A 17,829-nucleotide genomic window follows, 5' to 3' on the forward strand; every position below is an offset into this window, starting at 1 on the left:
ACAAATGTTTTTAACTTTTTTTTATTTATTTTAATTTATTTTATTTTAATAATTTTATTTAATTTATAAATATACCAAATTGTTATTTGCTGTTTATTCATAATGTATAAACGTTTGTTAATTTATACAAATTGAAATGTAAATAGTGTATATTTATTATCCTTTATTTTACCAGGAATAATCCCATTGAGAAAAAAAAAAACTCTTCCTCCAGGGAGTCCTGGCCAAAATGGCAGCACACACTTTTCACACAAAAATATTTCAAGACAGACAATAGAAAAAAATCCTGTCCAGCACTCAGAACTACAATTCTTAAAAAGGAAATATATAAAAGTTAAGTAAAACAAGAACATGATTCTTTCAGATAAGACTCCAAGAGGTTTCTAAAAATATTTAAAGATGGGAGCACATCCGGCCACAAAATACTCTCATTCCATAATCTAGGTGCTTAAGAAGAAAAGGCAGTTTTGCCGAACTCTGAGTATGATCTAGGCACAGTTAAAAGTAATTTAAAGGATGATCTAGTGTTACTACCAGAACAATAAGATAAGAGACTATATAAAAAGGCAATTTACCTATTAGAACCAACCAAATCAAACAAAGTACAATGATGGGTACATGTAGGAGCATTAGTCACAAATCGTATTGCAGCATATACTATCTAATATATGCACTGAACATTATGTTTTATGTACTTATAAATGTTGTAAATTGTTTGTATTGTTTACTGTTACCACATTGTAACTGTACAACAAAAATAACAAAATTATCTTTATTTTCGTTTTCTCTTAAAATGAAAGAAATTTCAGGATGTCTTTTTACGGACCCCTAAACTCTGACTTTAACCATTACAGAGTAAACATATCTGCAACTTTTGCTGTCCCCGCCAGATCTCACTCATCCAGTCTGCTCTTTCATCCCACAACATCCCATCCGTCACTCATTCAGGGATGAAGGCTGAGTTGCACGCCTGCATGTAATGGGACGGGATATGGGCGTGTCATCGGCCGTGATGTCAGAGCGCAGGGACTCTCATGATTGGCTCTAATTACAATCTGCGGCAGCAAATAGACACGCGTCCTGCATGATTGGATTCAAAGTGGCTGGTGCCAAAAAGCGCAGAGCGCGTAGAAGCGCTTTCAAACGCGAGGAGGACGCGTCGCTCCTGCCGAGCAAACATACATACAGACAACCAGACAGACAGTCAGACGCGCAGCACTTTTAACCCTAGTTATTTACGGCAGTGTGAGGCGGAATAAGCAGATATACCTGGAGCCTTTCGCGTGCGCAACTGAAGCAGAGCAACTCCAGAAACATCAAGCAGAACAAGTTGAACAAAAGCTGAGCGCTATGGCATCGGTGCCCAGCAGCCAAGTCAAATGCAAGTTCAAGAGGAGGAGAAGGAGAAGGTCAAAGCGAAAAGGTAAAGTTTCTTGATATTGTTATCCTTGTTTTTTCTCCTACAGCCGAAAGGTCGGAGGCAAATTGGCTCAAATTTGCAGCATTAAGTAATGCGCAGTTACGCGGTGACATTACAGTCTGTACAGTTGTTTGGTCCACATTTCCGTTTCGCGCGTCGCATCAGCATCATTTCGGAGGTTAAAGCAGCATCAGCATCGCTCCCCTGTCCAAGTTTTGGCAACATATGAAAGCTCCGTTCAGACGGACACTGATGCGTTGTTGGACGCAGACAGACACGCTTGCACCGTTTTTTTTTCTGTCTGTGAGACTCATGCTGCATTCAAACAGTGTTTTGGGGGGCTGAGTTTTGTCCTTGTCGTAACCTAAAGTATAAAATTTGACCTCACATGATGTGAGCGACTGTGAGGTTCTCGTAAGCTTGTATAAAGAAATTTCTAAATAAATAAACTCTATTATAACTATAGGCTACTATATATATAGGGTCTGCCTTATCTAACCTTTAAAAATGCTTTTTTGCTGCAACATACTGTAGTCGAGTTGATAAATAAACAATACATTTAATTTAATTTAAATAAAGCTGGTTAATTTAAACGAGAACAAACTAAGGTGATATTTACTGTAAGCTACCACACCAAAATATTTTCCAGTGTATAGCATACGTATCCTATATAGGAATGTTGAAACTATACATTACATGTACATTAGCTTTTTAAATTTATTTTTGCACCAGGCTTTTAGTTATGATACTGTAGTTTGTTCGCTGACCCTGCTGATAGGATTGGTGACACCGTTTGTTTATTTACATTATACAGTATGTATAGTTAAAGAGACATAAAAAATAGATTAACTGTGGGAATACACTTTATTACACAACTATAAAGTGTAAATAAAAACCATAGAAACACTTAGTTATGTACAGGTGGTCTAAAATGTATTTGTAAAGAGTTTTAGTTACACTGCCAATACAGATACCAAATATGCTGTATCCACCAAATTTTAACAAAAACAACTATGTTATTATATTCTCATTATTATAATTAATAGTCGTTTTATTGCCTTAATAATTTGACAACTAAGATAAATATGATTGAAATGCTGCCAATATAATTCCAATCGTTGATAATAAATCAAGTGTTTGATGGCAGTCGGGTGCCATAGCTGTGACAGGTTTGTGTGGGATCACTGCTTATCGTGTGACCCGACAGGTGCGCGGGCCACAGACTGGATGGGCTGATAGCGCGGCATTGATCGGCTGCATTGCTCCCAGTTTTGTCTCTTTGCCTTAACTGTCAGATGCATGTTGATTTTTTTCACTATCTGTATTGTTTTATCTTTAATTACCACCTTCAAATGTGCAAATCTTAGAACCATCACATCAAAAGTTCTCATAAAAGATTAAACTAAGCTCTCCAACAATGTAAACATTTTGTGTAATGTGTGTACTGTAGATGACATCAGACTGAGCGAGTGTAGATGTATTTCTGATATTTCTGATTCACGTACATCTTTCTTTAAAGACATTGTGATGCAATTATTCGTTCTAAACATTCAATAAAGATCCATTAGCAATAGGCGAGCCACATACTGCGACCTGACCTGTAGCCCAAAATATTAATAACCCAAGATATTGACTATAGCTGTAGTGTAAAACGTAGGCAAATATATTTACATAATGGAAATGACGGAATTGGTCACACAACATTAGGTCTCGCATATAAACATTAGACGAGTAAGAGAGTGTGCGTTTGTGTGTTCGAATGGTTAATTTATCAACTGAACTAATGGGGAACGATGATGCCGGACAGAAGGCGACATCTCCCCTTAATTTCCACCAGAAACCCAAAGCGATACATTTTGGAAGTGCACTTGTGTTTAACCGGTCAGCTATTTATAGCAGATTTTATCTCCATTTTCCGAATTGTGTTCGTGTTTGTTTTATAATAATCATTATCATGATGATCATCATTCTTTTGGAGACAATGCGCTTTACTCGGGGGAATCGAGGCACAATTAATCACATAAAACCAGATTACGTCAACAGATTGTTTTAACTTCTCCCATCTAATCTCTTCTAATGGAGATGAAAACGTAATTCTGTGTCTTGTTCTAATAAACGCTCATCTTTTTGAAAGCAATAACACAATTCGTTTTATTGTCCTCTTGGTAAATTTCCGGATTATATTGACATGATGGTTTAATCCCAAGCAAATGCTTCAGATTATTACAGAATGTCCGGTGCATTAAAACTGATGTGTATTCAAAAGGATGTAAGCAGATTTCGGCCCTGATGCCATTAGTCGTTTTTCTTCACAGTTTTGTTCATTTTTTAGAAAGCGTAACAGTTAGACTACAGGTTGCAGAGGTAGCAAACAATAAAAATAAAACCTTGTAACTAGGGCAGTTCTCATGATATTAAGTGTGTGCTTTTTTACTTATGTATTCAAGAATGGAAAACAGTAGGACATTTGTTGACCTCTTTAACTCGAACCACAGAAAGTCAGTCGGCATTAAGGCAACATATGTTAAATATTAAATGATGCAATGTTTAATATTTCAATGATGTAGGTAAGTGAATTAAGATTAGCTTTAAACTAGGTACAGGTTAGTCAATCTTGTAATGTTTGACTGCCCTGCTGTGGTCATACAACACAGGATTATACTTATACAAAGCCACCTTTCCAAAGACAAATGTGAGTCTTGCATTTCAGAATACTTTCGAATGTTGGTGCATTAGATTTGAGCTTTATTCATGATAATATTTTTTTAAATGCTGACACATGTGATGCTCTCATATTGTTATCATGATGGATGCCGACAGGCATTGTGTCCGACTTGTGCTGTATCACACGCGTCCTGAGATACAGAAGGTTGATCGGGTGCGGTAAGAATTTACTGACCACCAAACCAGTTTTGTTCGCGTTGCTTGGCATGCAAATCCTCATAGCTTTATTTAGTGCTTTTTATCATATCTGTTTATTTTATACATTTTAAGCTTGTGTCCGAACACGCAAACCCACCTGCCTGTCTTTTTGTGTCGCGTGTTGTGATTCAAAATATCAGATGTCTCGTAGTGCTGTTTAATAAGATTTAAACTCTTTCATTGTGACGTTTGGTAGATACAAAAGTTTTTTGGATTTAATAATAAATATATTCTTGATTTATAAATATATGATTTAGCTCAGGCATGATCCAGACACCCCGATGCACCGGAAAAGGAAATGCATTCGGTTTTGCCCCGAGTCTACTTCATTACACACTTCTCTTTGTGCACGTTGTTGATAAGGCATTTTTTTGGTGAACGCCGGTATAACACCGCTAGCATTTAAGAAGTTAATGAAGGTCGTCACCGGCGGCAACCAGAGACCATCGTGACGGCGGCGTTTGAATTCACAGACACTTCCCTGATTAAGCGTGAAATATTCCTGGTTCAGGACACACCGTCCTCCACAGTACACTTGGCTGGGGAGGGGGAAATGATATTAACACCGAACGGTTTCGGCTTCCTCCAGAGGGACCGTCGATAAAGTGACCGAAAGAAAGGAATAGCACAACTTTACAAATTAGCATAATTAGTAATTATCTCTTAATAGGCCCTCTTGGCTTTCGAGAATCTGCTCTTGATTTTCTGCTTAAAGTTCATGCGGTGTGGAGGGAACAAAACAACACGTTTTTATATGGAAATGTATCAGTACCACACAGGAGCTGTTGAGATAAACGTCCGAGTAAGGTTAGACAGTATTCACAGGACAGGAAAAGTGAATATTTATGCATTTATATGCGTTTTGCATGTAAATATAAACATGGTCTTTTTTACAAATATAGTCAAAGCTATGATGTACCCGTAACAGTTACCCATTTAAACCATTTTGTGATTCTCCATAAGTTATTCAATCGTTAATGTTACATCAGAATTTCAATGCAGTCCTTCACATCATAGCGAAATATAGATATTTTCGGTTCTGTCTTGCCCGATAATCAAAGTAAACAAACCCGCGTCTGGCGTGCGCCGTGAATGGGCTTGTTTTTTTATCAGCCTGCCCACTTGTGATGGTGCTGCGAGCAGTTATCAGATGATCAGAGTAATAATATTACAGGCTATGAGAGCTGACAGCACAAGCACATCTCCATAAATACCTCCTGCCTGGAAAAGCAGCACCGCGCTGTTATGTGGGCCACAAATCAATTAACAATGCCCACCAGACAGAACTACTGACGTGACCACTTTTAATACTGCTAAAATAGTTGCTTTGTGATCATTTTATTAATATTAATAATGGTTATACTTATGATGAGAAATGTTATAATTATTTAATTACTATTAGTAGTAATTTATGGGTGCTTTGCAATATAATCTTTATTTTACTAATGCCAAGACTAATACTACTTATGATAATAATAGTAATATTTATTAATAGTAGTAATGTATAGGTTGACAAACTATCAAATTATTACCATGACATTATCTAAATAGTCAAATGGATAAATATCTTGATTTTAATGGTTTGATGCCATAATTAATTAAATTTATTTTTTTTAGTTCATCTGTTTTTAATTCGTCTGTGTGTCTTCTTCTAAGTGACAGACCAATTCACACAAAATGTCTGTGATCAGATGTAAATATCTTTGATATAAACAACAAAATATTTGGAAATGTTATTTGCTTCCTTGTAAAAAATTAATCATATCTCTCTATCCTATATATATACAATAATATAGTTTAATTTAATTTTGTGCATTAGTATTGAATTTCCTTGCTGTCCCCTTTTTTAGCCATAGCCCACTGGTTGAAAAAGCCTTGTTTAGGATATCAGTGTGTATGTCAAAATATGATTTAAACATTATTAACACTTACAGAATGTTATTTATTCAGTCACATCAGTATTAAAACAAGTAACTGTAAATAGTGTTTTATTTTTCGGTATATTTCGTTTTTTTTAAGATCTATATTTTCCCGCCTCTTGTAATCCTCCAGAATCCATGAATCTCTGGAACCACGTTCTCCATAAAACGCTTACTTAGCGCTTAACTACCGACCGTATCCTTGCTCATGCATACGTCTGTCTATCTTGGTTACGGTATTATTATTTAGATATGAATGTAATGGCGACAGGCTTGAGTGACTGCAATATGAAAGATTTGCTTTGTCGATGATAGTGGCAGTGAAAATATATGAGGCTTTATCGCTTTCCACTCGCCGTCGGCGTTAAATAACGTTTTCCTTCCTTATGCCCTACAGTAAAGCTGCCTTCATCCATCGATTTCAGCATCCTTTAGGGGCCATGCAATACGACCACGCTTATCTAACAAATCCTTTAAAAAACATTTGTGTGCATTCGGTTTATCTGTTCTTTTATGTTGTTTAATCTGACAGATATATATTTTTTAATTACTTTGACTTCCTACTATCATTATTGGCAAAGTGACAACATTTCGTTTCTTTACTCATTGTTGTGCCAAAGCCATGTTTGTTTTTGGACAGATCTGATTTGAACAGCTGCGACACTGACACTTAACACCGGCTGCTATATTTGCATTCAAATATTGTTGGGATTGCTCATCTATTTCGTGTGATAGCCCTGAGTGTATTTGGTTTTCACACCATGATGACACTGGCATACAGTGTTGACACTCGGGGTATGATTGGGTGAGTTTTATGTACTGCTGGACAACAGTTTTTTTTCCTTTTGTGTGTGGATGAGTGACCTGTTCTGACTAGAGTTGAATGATATGTTGGACGCTGGGTAACATGAGATATCGGACTAATATGACACAAAATATATAAAAACACTGTAAATATGTGCAGTAATTGGTTAAGCCTTAAAATGTGAAAACAACGTGCTGCACCCAAGAGAAAAGCAACGAAAAGCAAGAAAAAAAACTGTAATTTTTTTTTAATTATCACCTTCACAGGTGAATGTCTTTTTTTTAGCCTGAATGTTTTATTGTACATTTGTGCTTTATTTAGAATGGCACTTGAAGTTGTTATAATTAAAACTAGCAGGTCTTCACATGTGAAGCTTAAATTTGCATTTTAAAATGAAGACAAGAAGCGTGTAAATAAGTTGAATTTTAAAACCGAAAATGTTGCAAGAACCCTCACGTTATAAGCAGACTGCACACTTACCCAACATGGCTACTTCTCATGTAAACACAATTTCTACAAGTACATACGGGCATGATGGCGTGCTACTGCATAATAGGACTATAGTCATGAATGGGTGATTCTCACGAAAACTTGGTTTTAAAAATGTCAAGCATGAAAATGTAAAAATTGCTTAAATTTACTTTTTTTTCCCGCCAGACATTGAAAAACAAAGTCTGGAGTAAATGGGAAAATTAATTTAAAATCTTTTACTTATCATTTAACACTTTTTGTAACAAAAATTTGTCCTAAAAAATCTCATTACCGCAACAGTCAGAAAACATCAACACTGACATATTTTCAAAATGACATGACAAACCTGAAAGAACATAATTTGGAGATTCTGCACATGCATTTAAAATCAAAGTATTATGCTTCTATTAATTAAATTAACATTTAATAAGCATCTGTTGCGGTAATGATAATCAAAATGTCGTGTAAGCATTCTGACAAGACAATATTTCAAATTAACTGTAAAAAAATGATCTTACCTGGTAGCCATCTTGAAGTAACTGGTCCATGTGCTTGGTCACTCAAAATCAAACTTTATTAAAATTCTGTATGTGTGCTTAAACTGTTCTCAAAAAGTGTTGCGGAGGATGAGAACATCATGTGGACAAATCATTTTCCTAATTTTTCTTCATTATTATTATACATGAATATTCAGTAAATATTTTTTCTGTCATCTAAAGTAGTCTAGCAAAACATCCATTTATTTTTTTTCTTAATATTTTTGTGTTAATTTGATTAAATTACAACATAACGCATGTTCAAACACAGCCGGACACATTGCGGTAATGAGAATTTCAGCAAAAAAATGAGATAAAATGTACAATTATAAATTCTTATGTTGAAATCACACATTGTGCAAGGTAGAACACAGTATTGTGTTAATTCTGATGCTTTTTAATGTTACTATATTACACATTTTAAAGCTAAAATCATTAGTGCCGTGGTGTTTCAATGGTTTCGTGAGAATCACCTGAATAAAGAGCGCCGTAAAGCACGATGTGTAGGTGTTTGAAGTATGCATTTCATAATAACATTTTAGCTGTGATTAAAGACTCTCACTCTTATTCTGTTCCTTTATCAATTGTTTTTCTGTTAAATATCTCTCTTTTATTTTTATTTTTTTGTAAGCCTTCTGAATCTATAGTCTGGCCATGCCAGCACATCCTCACCACCAAGTATCTCTGACCACATCTCAAAGAAATTCAATGGCTCTTCTATCATCAGACGACTCTCACTAAAGTAGTGTGTACTAAACCTAATTGAGTGCTCTATCGAGTGCAAGTGAAAATAATCTCATAACGCTTATTTAGTGTGTAAGCGTGTGCGTACGGGAGAGACAGAGATAGAAAAGCAATGATAGCAATGGCTGTATATATAGAGCTGATGATTCTGGTCTGTCTGCACAGTTGAAAGAAGGTCATTGTCCTGCTAATGTGATGGGGGTTCATTTTCACTTGAAAAGAGCGTTCGAACAAGTAGAGTCTTGAATGTGTTGCTCGCTTACATGCATGCACATATCAGTGTATTACTATACATAGACATACAAAAGTGATGTCGGTGCCATATTACCCATCTACAAAATTATTTTACATTTTTTTATAACCTGTTTATCTTATTCTTTGTACACTGTCAGTTTATCAATTGTGTATTTGGACAAAACGGACAAAAATGGACAACACGCTAAACCATTAGGGTATATTTGGGCAGTATAATTTGGCAAAAAGGCAAACCACAGTGTATTAGGGAATCTGGGGTTTGCAAAATGCATAGAGAAACAAAAGCTTATAGGTAATAAAACGTTTTATTTGTTATTAAAATTGCAATGAATTTGGAAAGAAAAACTGTAATTTGTTTTGGAATATTGTGGTGTTTTTTTTCTACAAATTACTTATCTTTAATAAATGCACGTGTCCTCATGGTCTTTAATTAAAAACGCATCCCTCACCGAAACGATCTCTCTTTACTTTCAGTCATTCGGTATGGCAGGTGGCGGGGTCGGAGAAAAGATCGCAGCCATTAGCAAATAGCAACATGACGAAACATCAAACAATTTAATCAATTCTCGATGGACGATAATTTTTTTTCATTTCAAAAACCGTTTCACTTGGCTACACGTAACCAAGTGGATAATAAGACAAAACTGTTTCCGTTTAATGGCAACTTTAATATTTGTTAATCCTCTACTGTGGTAATATTTTGTAGTTTTTTTATTATACATTTCTAAAAACATTTGTGTTGTGTTGTAATTTTTTTGCCAAGCCTCCTTAAAGTCCCCTTGAAATCAAAACTGACAATTCTTATTGTTTTATGGAATTTTGCAACGTTCATTATAAAATATCCGTGCGAGTCATTATTTAAAAAAAGAGGTGCCCTCATAAATTTTAATCAAAATTTGAAAAAGTACCTCCGCCCTCTTGTGGCGATCGTTCTCTGATGACATCAGCTACACAGCTTGGGCGAGAGCATCCGGTAACTCCGCCCTCTCCAACTGTCAATCTGCTGCAAGTAGTGTTGGAGACCGGTCTTGAGACCACTTTTTAAAGGTCTCTTCTTGAAATCAACCACATTTTTACTCGCTCTTGTCTCAGTCTCAGACAAAGAGGACTCAGAAATGTATTTCAAGACCACAACTGATGGCACATAACAAATTTATTTTTTATCATTAATTTTATGCAGTTTATTCAGGTTTGGCATTGTTTAAGTTTCTCCCAATGACAATTTTTCTAATTTTATTACTAAAAACACCTGCATTGTGTTAAGTGGATGGCACGCCATGGAAAGACAGTTCAGATTAAATGGTTAAGTTGATTTCAGCTCTTTAGTGTTTGTTCACTTTGATTTGCTTATAGACAAAGATAAATTCCCTGCAATGCCTTTGATTATTTTATCAACTTCTCTGATGGCATACAGGCACGCACGCACGCACACGCACAAACAAGAAGTGCCTAATCATTTGCATATTCCACATTTTATTATAAGTGTTTTAATGCAGTGACTTGTACTGGTCTTGGTCTTGACTTGGTCTCTACCCTTTAAAGTCTTGGACTTGTCTCGGCCTGTCTTGGTCTTGGTCATGACTTGGTCTCGGTTTAGGTGGTCTTGACTACAACACTAGCTGCAAGTTCTATTTCCGAATGAAACGCCTACTTTTCTACGTCAAATCAGTTCTCAGTGGAAAACACAAGCCACGCCCACTATTTTCCCCATGTGATATTCAGTTTGACTCAGAAATACTTAATAATACGAAAGTCGATTGCGACTTTCTGTTCACAGGGAATTTTATTTTTTCTCAAGGTAAAGCTTCAGTTTATAATCCAAACACACACTGTAAACAAAAAAAAAAATAGGTGGGAGCAAAGACTTTTTTAATCAACTCAGACTTACAAGTTTAGTATATAACTATAATAAATATAGTAAGTTACAATGACTTATAAATCTGAGTTGATTAAACAAAAAATTAAAGCATCAAATATTTTTTGACAGTGCACGAATGCAAATACATACAACATTTTTTATGCATCTTTAACTCTTTCCCCACCATTGAGGAGTAAACTCGTCAATTAAGAGAAAACGCTTCCCTGTCAATGACAAGTTTTTCCGGCAATCCATATTTCCGGTATTATCCACCAGGTGGCGCTCTTATCCAACTTATAAAACCCGGAGCAACCCCTCACATCAATCAGTATGAACTCTGTGTATGTTTTGATCATCGCTCTGAATCTGTTCAATTTTGTATTTTTGAAGAAACCTACCCATATTTGAGAGGTGAGAAAAAGAGAACAAATTATTATTATTATTTTTAAAGCAGAGGGTCTGTTCTTTCATTTGATATATTGTATGTTTATATATTTAAAGAAGAACATTTTCTGGAAGGCATTTAACTTAAAGGTGCACTGTGTAATTTTTAGCGGCATCTAGTGGTGAAGTTGCGAATTGCAACCAACGTGTTAGTCCACTGCTCACCCCTCACTTTTGAAACACATAGAGAAGCTACGGTAGCCACCACCGGACAAACATGTCATCGTCGGAGACAACTTAGTAAAAAAATTGTCAGTTTGTAGAAAAATGGCGGCACAAAACTGCAACTTCCATGTAAGGGGACCCTCGGTCTATTTAGATAAAAAGTTCTCGTACTAAGGTAATAAACACATAACGGTTCATTATGAAAGGTCTTTATACACCCCTGATAATATAGTTTTGTATATTATTTTGCATTTTTGTCAGGAGATCCTTCTGAAAAATTTCACACTGCACCTTTAATAAAAATGCTGGCAACTTTTTTTAAACGCTGGCGGGGAAAGAGTTAATGAAATATATGTATAAAGAACTAAGATGTCAATAATTTAAAGTTGCACATCCTTTTTGGCCACAACTGTACTGTACACTCTATATTTATTCTGATTGGTTGAGAAATGTTCGACACGTATGCATTATTTTTTTATTAACACACACCTAACCTGTCAAAAGGTCATAAAATAACCAGCAGAGCAATGTTTGCGGTAACTTTGGTATAAGTGGAATAATTAACTCCGGTCCTTTTAATTATTTAAAAATAATGCACACCCGCGGTGTAAAATATTTTCGCATAATTCAATGGCCAGCCATCAATTATTCCTTACATATTGTTAAGATACAAATCTAATACTTTAATAAGCAGTGTTACTCTAGTACTCAAATAAGCATTAAAATACATAGCACACACAAATAATAATAAATGTGATTTTTATGGGGGTGTATAGCTTGAATGTAGTTAAATGCGTGAATAAGTATAGACAGAGGTCACGTCGGATGTCGACATGGCTAATGATGCTGACTACTTTTGGGAACAACACTTTCATCCGGAGCGTTACCATGATGCTCACTAGGTTCAGGAACAGATCTGAAAAGTTTCTCTTACTCATAAAAACATGAAAAGCTACACATATCCAGTTTTTTTCTGAATAGTGCACCACACACGCGCACACACACATAATAATAAATGTGATTTTTATGGGGGTGTATAGCTTGAATGTAGTTAAATGCGTGAATAAGTACAGACAGAGGTCACGTCGGATGTCGACATGGCTATGGATGCTGACTACTTTTGGGAACAACACTTTCATCCGGAGCGTTACCATGATGCTCACTAGGTTCAGGAACAGATCTGTAAAGTTTCTCTTACTCATAAAAACATGAAAAGCTACACATATCCAGTTTTTTTCTGAATAGTGCACCACACACGCGCACACACACACACACACTCACACACACACACACACACATACATAACACACAGTGGCACGCTGTTGCAGAGCCTAGACAGGGCAGTGTGATGAACTCACTGCAGCAGGAGCTATTATCTTGTTGTCACCTGTTCCTGCAATTCTCCCCGCCTGCCACTCTCAGCTTGAGTTGAAAAACTATTGAGAGAGAGAGAGAGCGAGAGAGAGAGAGAGCGAGAGAGAGCGAGAGAGAGAGAGAGAGAGAGAGAGAGAGAGAGAGAGCTCTGTAATATGTACTAGCAAATTTGTGTGAAGGTCAAGAATAGAATAAAGAGCAAGTTGGCCGTGTGTAAAGTGTGTTATCGGGGTGGTGCTTGGAAATGTTGTCTAGGTACGTGCAACATTAACGCATTTGGTGGCCGGCAGTGATGGAATTTTTGCACTCCTGTGGCAAAATTCATTGAATTTGAGGTCCAGCACATCGTCAATTCTGGATGTGAGAAGCAGGTCACATGTAACTCATAGCTCACCATTGACATGGTATGGAGCGAGCAGCCGCGGAGCACAACAGGTCTCCAGTGAGGCCGCCCAGCTGTCACCGCGCGTTCATATACCTAACTGAGCTTAGCTGAGGATGAATGGCCACAAAGTATCAGGGAGACGGAGGGCGAGCAAGACAGCGAGAGAAATGGTAGACGGGGCTCGCTGCCAGATGGAGCTTACAATGTTGCTAATCTGTGTCTGCTTGTTTGTGCGAAGAGCTCCTGACAGGAACACAATTCACTTCTGTGGCTGGATCACAGTGATAGCGTTTAAGGCTTCATGTTGCCGCTGCTATCAAGAGCACAAATCTGAATGATTACAGATGCTATGTAGATATTTGTTTTTTACTTTCGTGTCATTGTTTTTGCTTTGGATTTTCCTTGTATATTTTTATTTGATTTATTAAGTTTTAATTTATATTTGTTTCTTTTAAGTTAAAGGAATAGTTAACCCAAAAATGATAAATAATGTCATTAATGACACACCCTCATGTCGTTCCAAACTCATTTATCTTAACATAGTTTAAGATGTTTTATACTTAGTCCGAGAGCTTGTTGACCCTTCATTGAAAATCTACGTACGGTATACTGCCCTCCAAAAGCTAAGTACAGTATCTACGCAAACACTGAAACTGAGAAAAATGGCTTTAAAGTTTTTTACACCAGCCAGTCAAACATGTTACTGCAATTTTGGCACACATGTTTCTCTGAAATGGGACAAAATTGAACCACGAGACTTTGTCACAAGACACAACAGATCTCGCAAAGCCCATTTTAACCCTTAACTCAATTTCGACCAAATGCGTAGTTACTGCGCTTTGGCTTTGTAGGGCAGTATACTGTCCGTGTCCAGAAAGTAAAAAAACATCATCAAAGTAGTCCATGTGACATCAGTGGGTCAGTTAGAATTTGTTAAAGTAACAAAAATACATTTTGGTCCAAAAATTATGTCTTTATTCAGCAGTCTTCTCTTCCGCGTCTGTTGTGAAGCGCATGCGCAAAACTAAAGTCACGTGACTGCAGTGACACGGATGACGTGTTATCCTCAGACATGTTTGCAACGTTTTTTTTTTTCAAACTTACAGCGTGCGTCTCCCTCAGACTGTAAACGAAAAAATAAACAGCTGTGGGGCACCAGATAACACGTCAGCTGCGTCAGACGTCATCCGTGTCCTAAACCTAAAACATCTTAAACTTTGTTTCGAAGATGAACGGAGGTCTTACGAGTTTGAAACGACATGAGGGTGAGTCATTAATGACATTATTTTTATTTTGGGGTGGACTATCTCTTTAAGGTGTTACTGTTACAGTGTAATAACACATTATAATAACAACATGTGAAGAGTTTTGTTGTTTTTATTTTTCAGAAATCGTGTTTTTTAATTGTGCATTCCAATTAATATCAATTCAACTGCAGTTGGTTTGTTTTCATTTAAACCTTCAAAACTTAAAAATACAGCTAAGTAGCACCATAAAACAAAATAATAACATGATATAATAATAAACATGTTTTGACAAAAATGTAAAAAAACTGAGTTATCTAGTTTTGCAAAACGAAACTCTTCATGTACCTACTATAGGGTTCGGTTTAGAATAAGGGTTAGTTGCATGTAATTATGCATAATTTACTATATTAATGTAATGTAACATATAACAAAGGCCTGCTGTAATATAAAGCGTTTCTCTTGCATTAAAGAGGACTTCCCTCCTTTTTGATTTGCAAATTGCAGAGCTGTGGGGCTAATGAGGGAGACACATGTTTGAATGATGTTTTTCCCCAAGGATTTATAAAGAAGAGTTGCATAATGTTGCTTTTATATGGAAGTTACACTGCTGCGCATGGAGCTCTTCAAAAGTATGCAGCCTACATGCTGTCAACTTGGTTTACACCTGCCTCAGTCTGCAGTCAAAGCCAATCACCTGAGCTGTTACTGTGGTCTCACAGCAACATGACAACGCTGATTGGCTGAAGGCACAGCAAGAACGTGAACAATCTTAAGCTTTTCGGTCACTAGCTTTTCTGCAGGATGTGATGTCGAAGGCAGCAGAAAAGAGTTTCTATTATAATTGAAACAGATGTTTTTGTTGCTTGCAGTGTAAAATAACACAATTTAAAGGTCCACTGTGGAGATTTTATTTATCTGCATCTAGTGGTGAGGTTGTGAATTGCAACCAACCACAGCTCACCCCTCTATTTCGAAATGCAGTAGAGAAGCTACGGTAGCCGCCATAGATATGTATGAAGGCTAGATGTGTTAAGGCGGAGTCTCTAACATCATCACCTGGCGGCCATCTTACCTCAGGCAGCTCGCTCACTCATAGCATTAAGGTTTAATGGTGCATGTACTTTTAAATTACCATAACTTGCATAATTTTCTACCAACGGTTTGGTTTCTTACAAACACTATTAACGTGGCTATAATTCTAGATGCTTTAACATGTTTCATATATGTTTTTAGCATAAATTTGCCGTGTCATAGGTACATCTTTGACGTTTATAACAAACCAAACCGTTTGAAACTGTAAAAAATGAAGCAAGTTATGGTCATTTAAAAGTACCTGCACCATTAAAAGACAATGCTACGAGTAAGCGAGCGCCCTGTGGTAAGATGGCCGCCAAAATGCGGGCGTTCCACTCAATTGGCCAGCTGCGAGGGCGAGACATCTAGCCTTTATACATATCTATGATAGCCGCCACCAGACAAACATGTCATCATCTGAGACAACGTACTGTATAGGGACAAAACGCGCTCTATCAATGCTATCTCACGAGAATTCGTACATATTTTATGAGTTGGCTTATTCGTATTAATTCATACGACCACATTCGTAAGTTTTGGTATGATTTGCCTTGACCCCTGTGATGTTGGGGTTCGGTAAGGGGTTCGGTTGCGTTGTTGTTGTTTCTTCATGAGAATCGTACATTTTTGCACAATTAAGTTCGTATGAATTGATACGAATTAGCCAACTTGAAAAATATGTAAGATTTTTTGTGAGATCAGACTGGCTCTATAGGACAGTTTTTCCGTTTAGGGCTACTGTAGAAACATGATGACAACTTTTATGTAAGGATACCATGTTGTATGGAGTTCATTATGTAAGGTCTTTATACACCACTGATAACATAGTTATGTATATTATACTGCATTTCCGTTAAGAGATCCTTCCAAAAGTTTTTCAATTAACATTTGTAATGAATAATCATTGAAGTTTGGAAAATTAAAGATATCTGCATATTTACAATAATTTCTAAAGAGATCTTTTTGAAAACCATTTTAATTTGTTTACATGTCCTCTCTTTCACTAATATTTTTAAGATTTTAAAACATACGGGATTCTAAATACCTGGATTACTCTTAATAATTTAACTATTCCTGTATCTCACTCAGTAGAGCATTGCATAGCAGTGCAAAGGTCATGGGTTTGATCCACAGGGAATGCACATAAATGTATAGCTTATAATGCACTGTAAGTCGCTTTGAATAACTGTCTGCCGAATACACAATGTCTTCAGATAAAAGTGTGAGTTAAATGTATAGATGAAACGTATGGTGTATGTACAGATTATTTACAGAATTTGGGCTGTAGGTTTAAGCAGGCCAATAATGGAGTCCTCCAGTGCTGATCATTTGGAGATCACCGATCAGTCCTCAGTGGAAATCTGTGTGTCTGAATTCTGGTCAATCTTGAGGAATCTATCAGGGGACATATAGACGGGCCTATTGTTAAAAGGATTAAATGTAATATCATTAGGTTTGGGACTCTAGAGCTGAGAAGCCAGCGAAATGGATTTATTGTCTAATTTTCACTCATTAGACTTCCATAATGAACACCCTGTTCGGCACACAGAAGAATTTCACTCCATGATTGAAGACATCCTGTCTGCCCCTCGCCTTGTCTATATCTACAAATTCCTCCGGCTCTCACTCCACGGGCCGGCGAAAGATTGCAATTTGATCCTTTATTGGCCATCCGCAGGGGCTAGCGGCCAAGCGTCGAAATGCCCATTATCGCCTCCTAAGCAGGTGTTGTGATGTATTGCACCTTTATCACGATGCAGATTTGTGGCAAGTTGGGCAATCCATTTTTCAATTTGGTCTCCTGCCTGAGATAAATGAACAGATGTCCATTGATTTTCTCTCTCCTGCAGTCACAAGCCTTGTTTACACCTGACAGCCACGACTTTATAGCTGAGTGATTATTTGAAGTAACACGCATTATAATTAGCCATTTTTAATTAGTCTGACAATTGGCAGCCCATTTACCGAGGTTCTAATTGTACACGTCCCGCGCCCCTCTTCTTTCCTTAACCTCCAATGAAGTGAGTCAGCTGAATTGCTTTGCAATGCTCGAGCTAAATCAATGCGACCCTCCACCCTTGCCAAGGGCCACTCACCACTTATCACACGGCTCTTTAGAGGGAGCGCTTTTTTAACACACACACTCTTTTATTGACTGGCCCGGAGCGGCCCCTAACGCTTTAGTGAAAAAACATCCATTTCAACTTAAT

General features: G+C 36.9%; 1 protein-coding gene across 1 annotated transcript in view; it reads left to right on the forward strand.

Annotated features, from left to right (window-relative positions):
• Positions 1-996: 996 nt before the first annotated feature.
• Positions 997-17,829, forward strand: part of adarb2 (adenosine deaminase RNA specific B2 (inactive)) — a 227,658-nt gene continuing 210,825 nt past the window's right edge. The window contains exon 1 of the mRNA XM_055181760.2: positions 997-1,423. Within this exon, the coding sequence (XP_055037735.2) occupies positions 1,351-1,423 (73 nt within the window). The 5' untranslated portion in view covers positions 997-1,350. The remainder of the gene's footprint in view (positions 1,424-17,829) is intronic.

Source organism: Misgurnus anguillicaudatus, chromosome 25 (assembly GCF_027580225.2).
Source record: "Misgurnus anguillicaudatus chromosome 25, ASM2758022v2, whole genome shotgun sequence".
Lineage (NCBI taxonomy): Eukaryota > Metazoa > Chordata > Actinopteri > Cypriniformes > Cobitidae > Misgurnus > Misgurnus anguillicaudatus.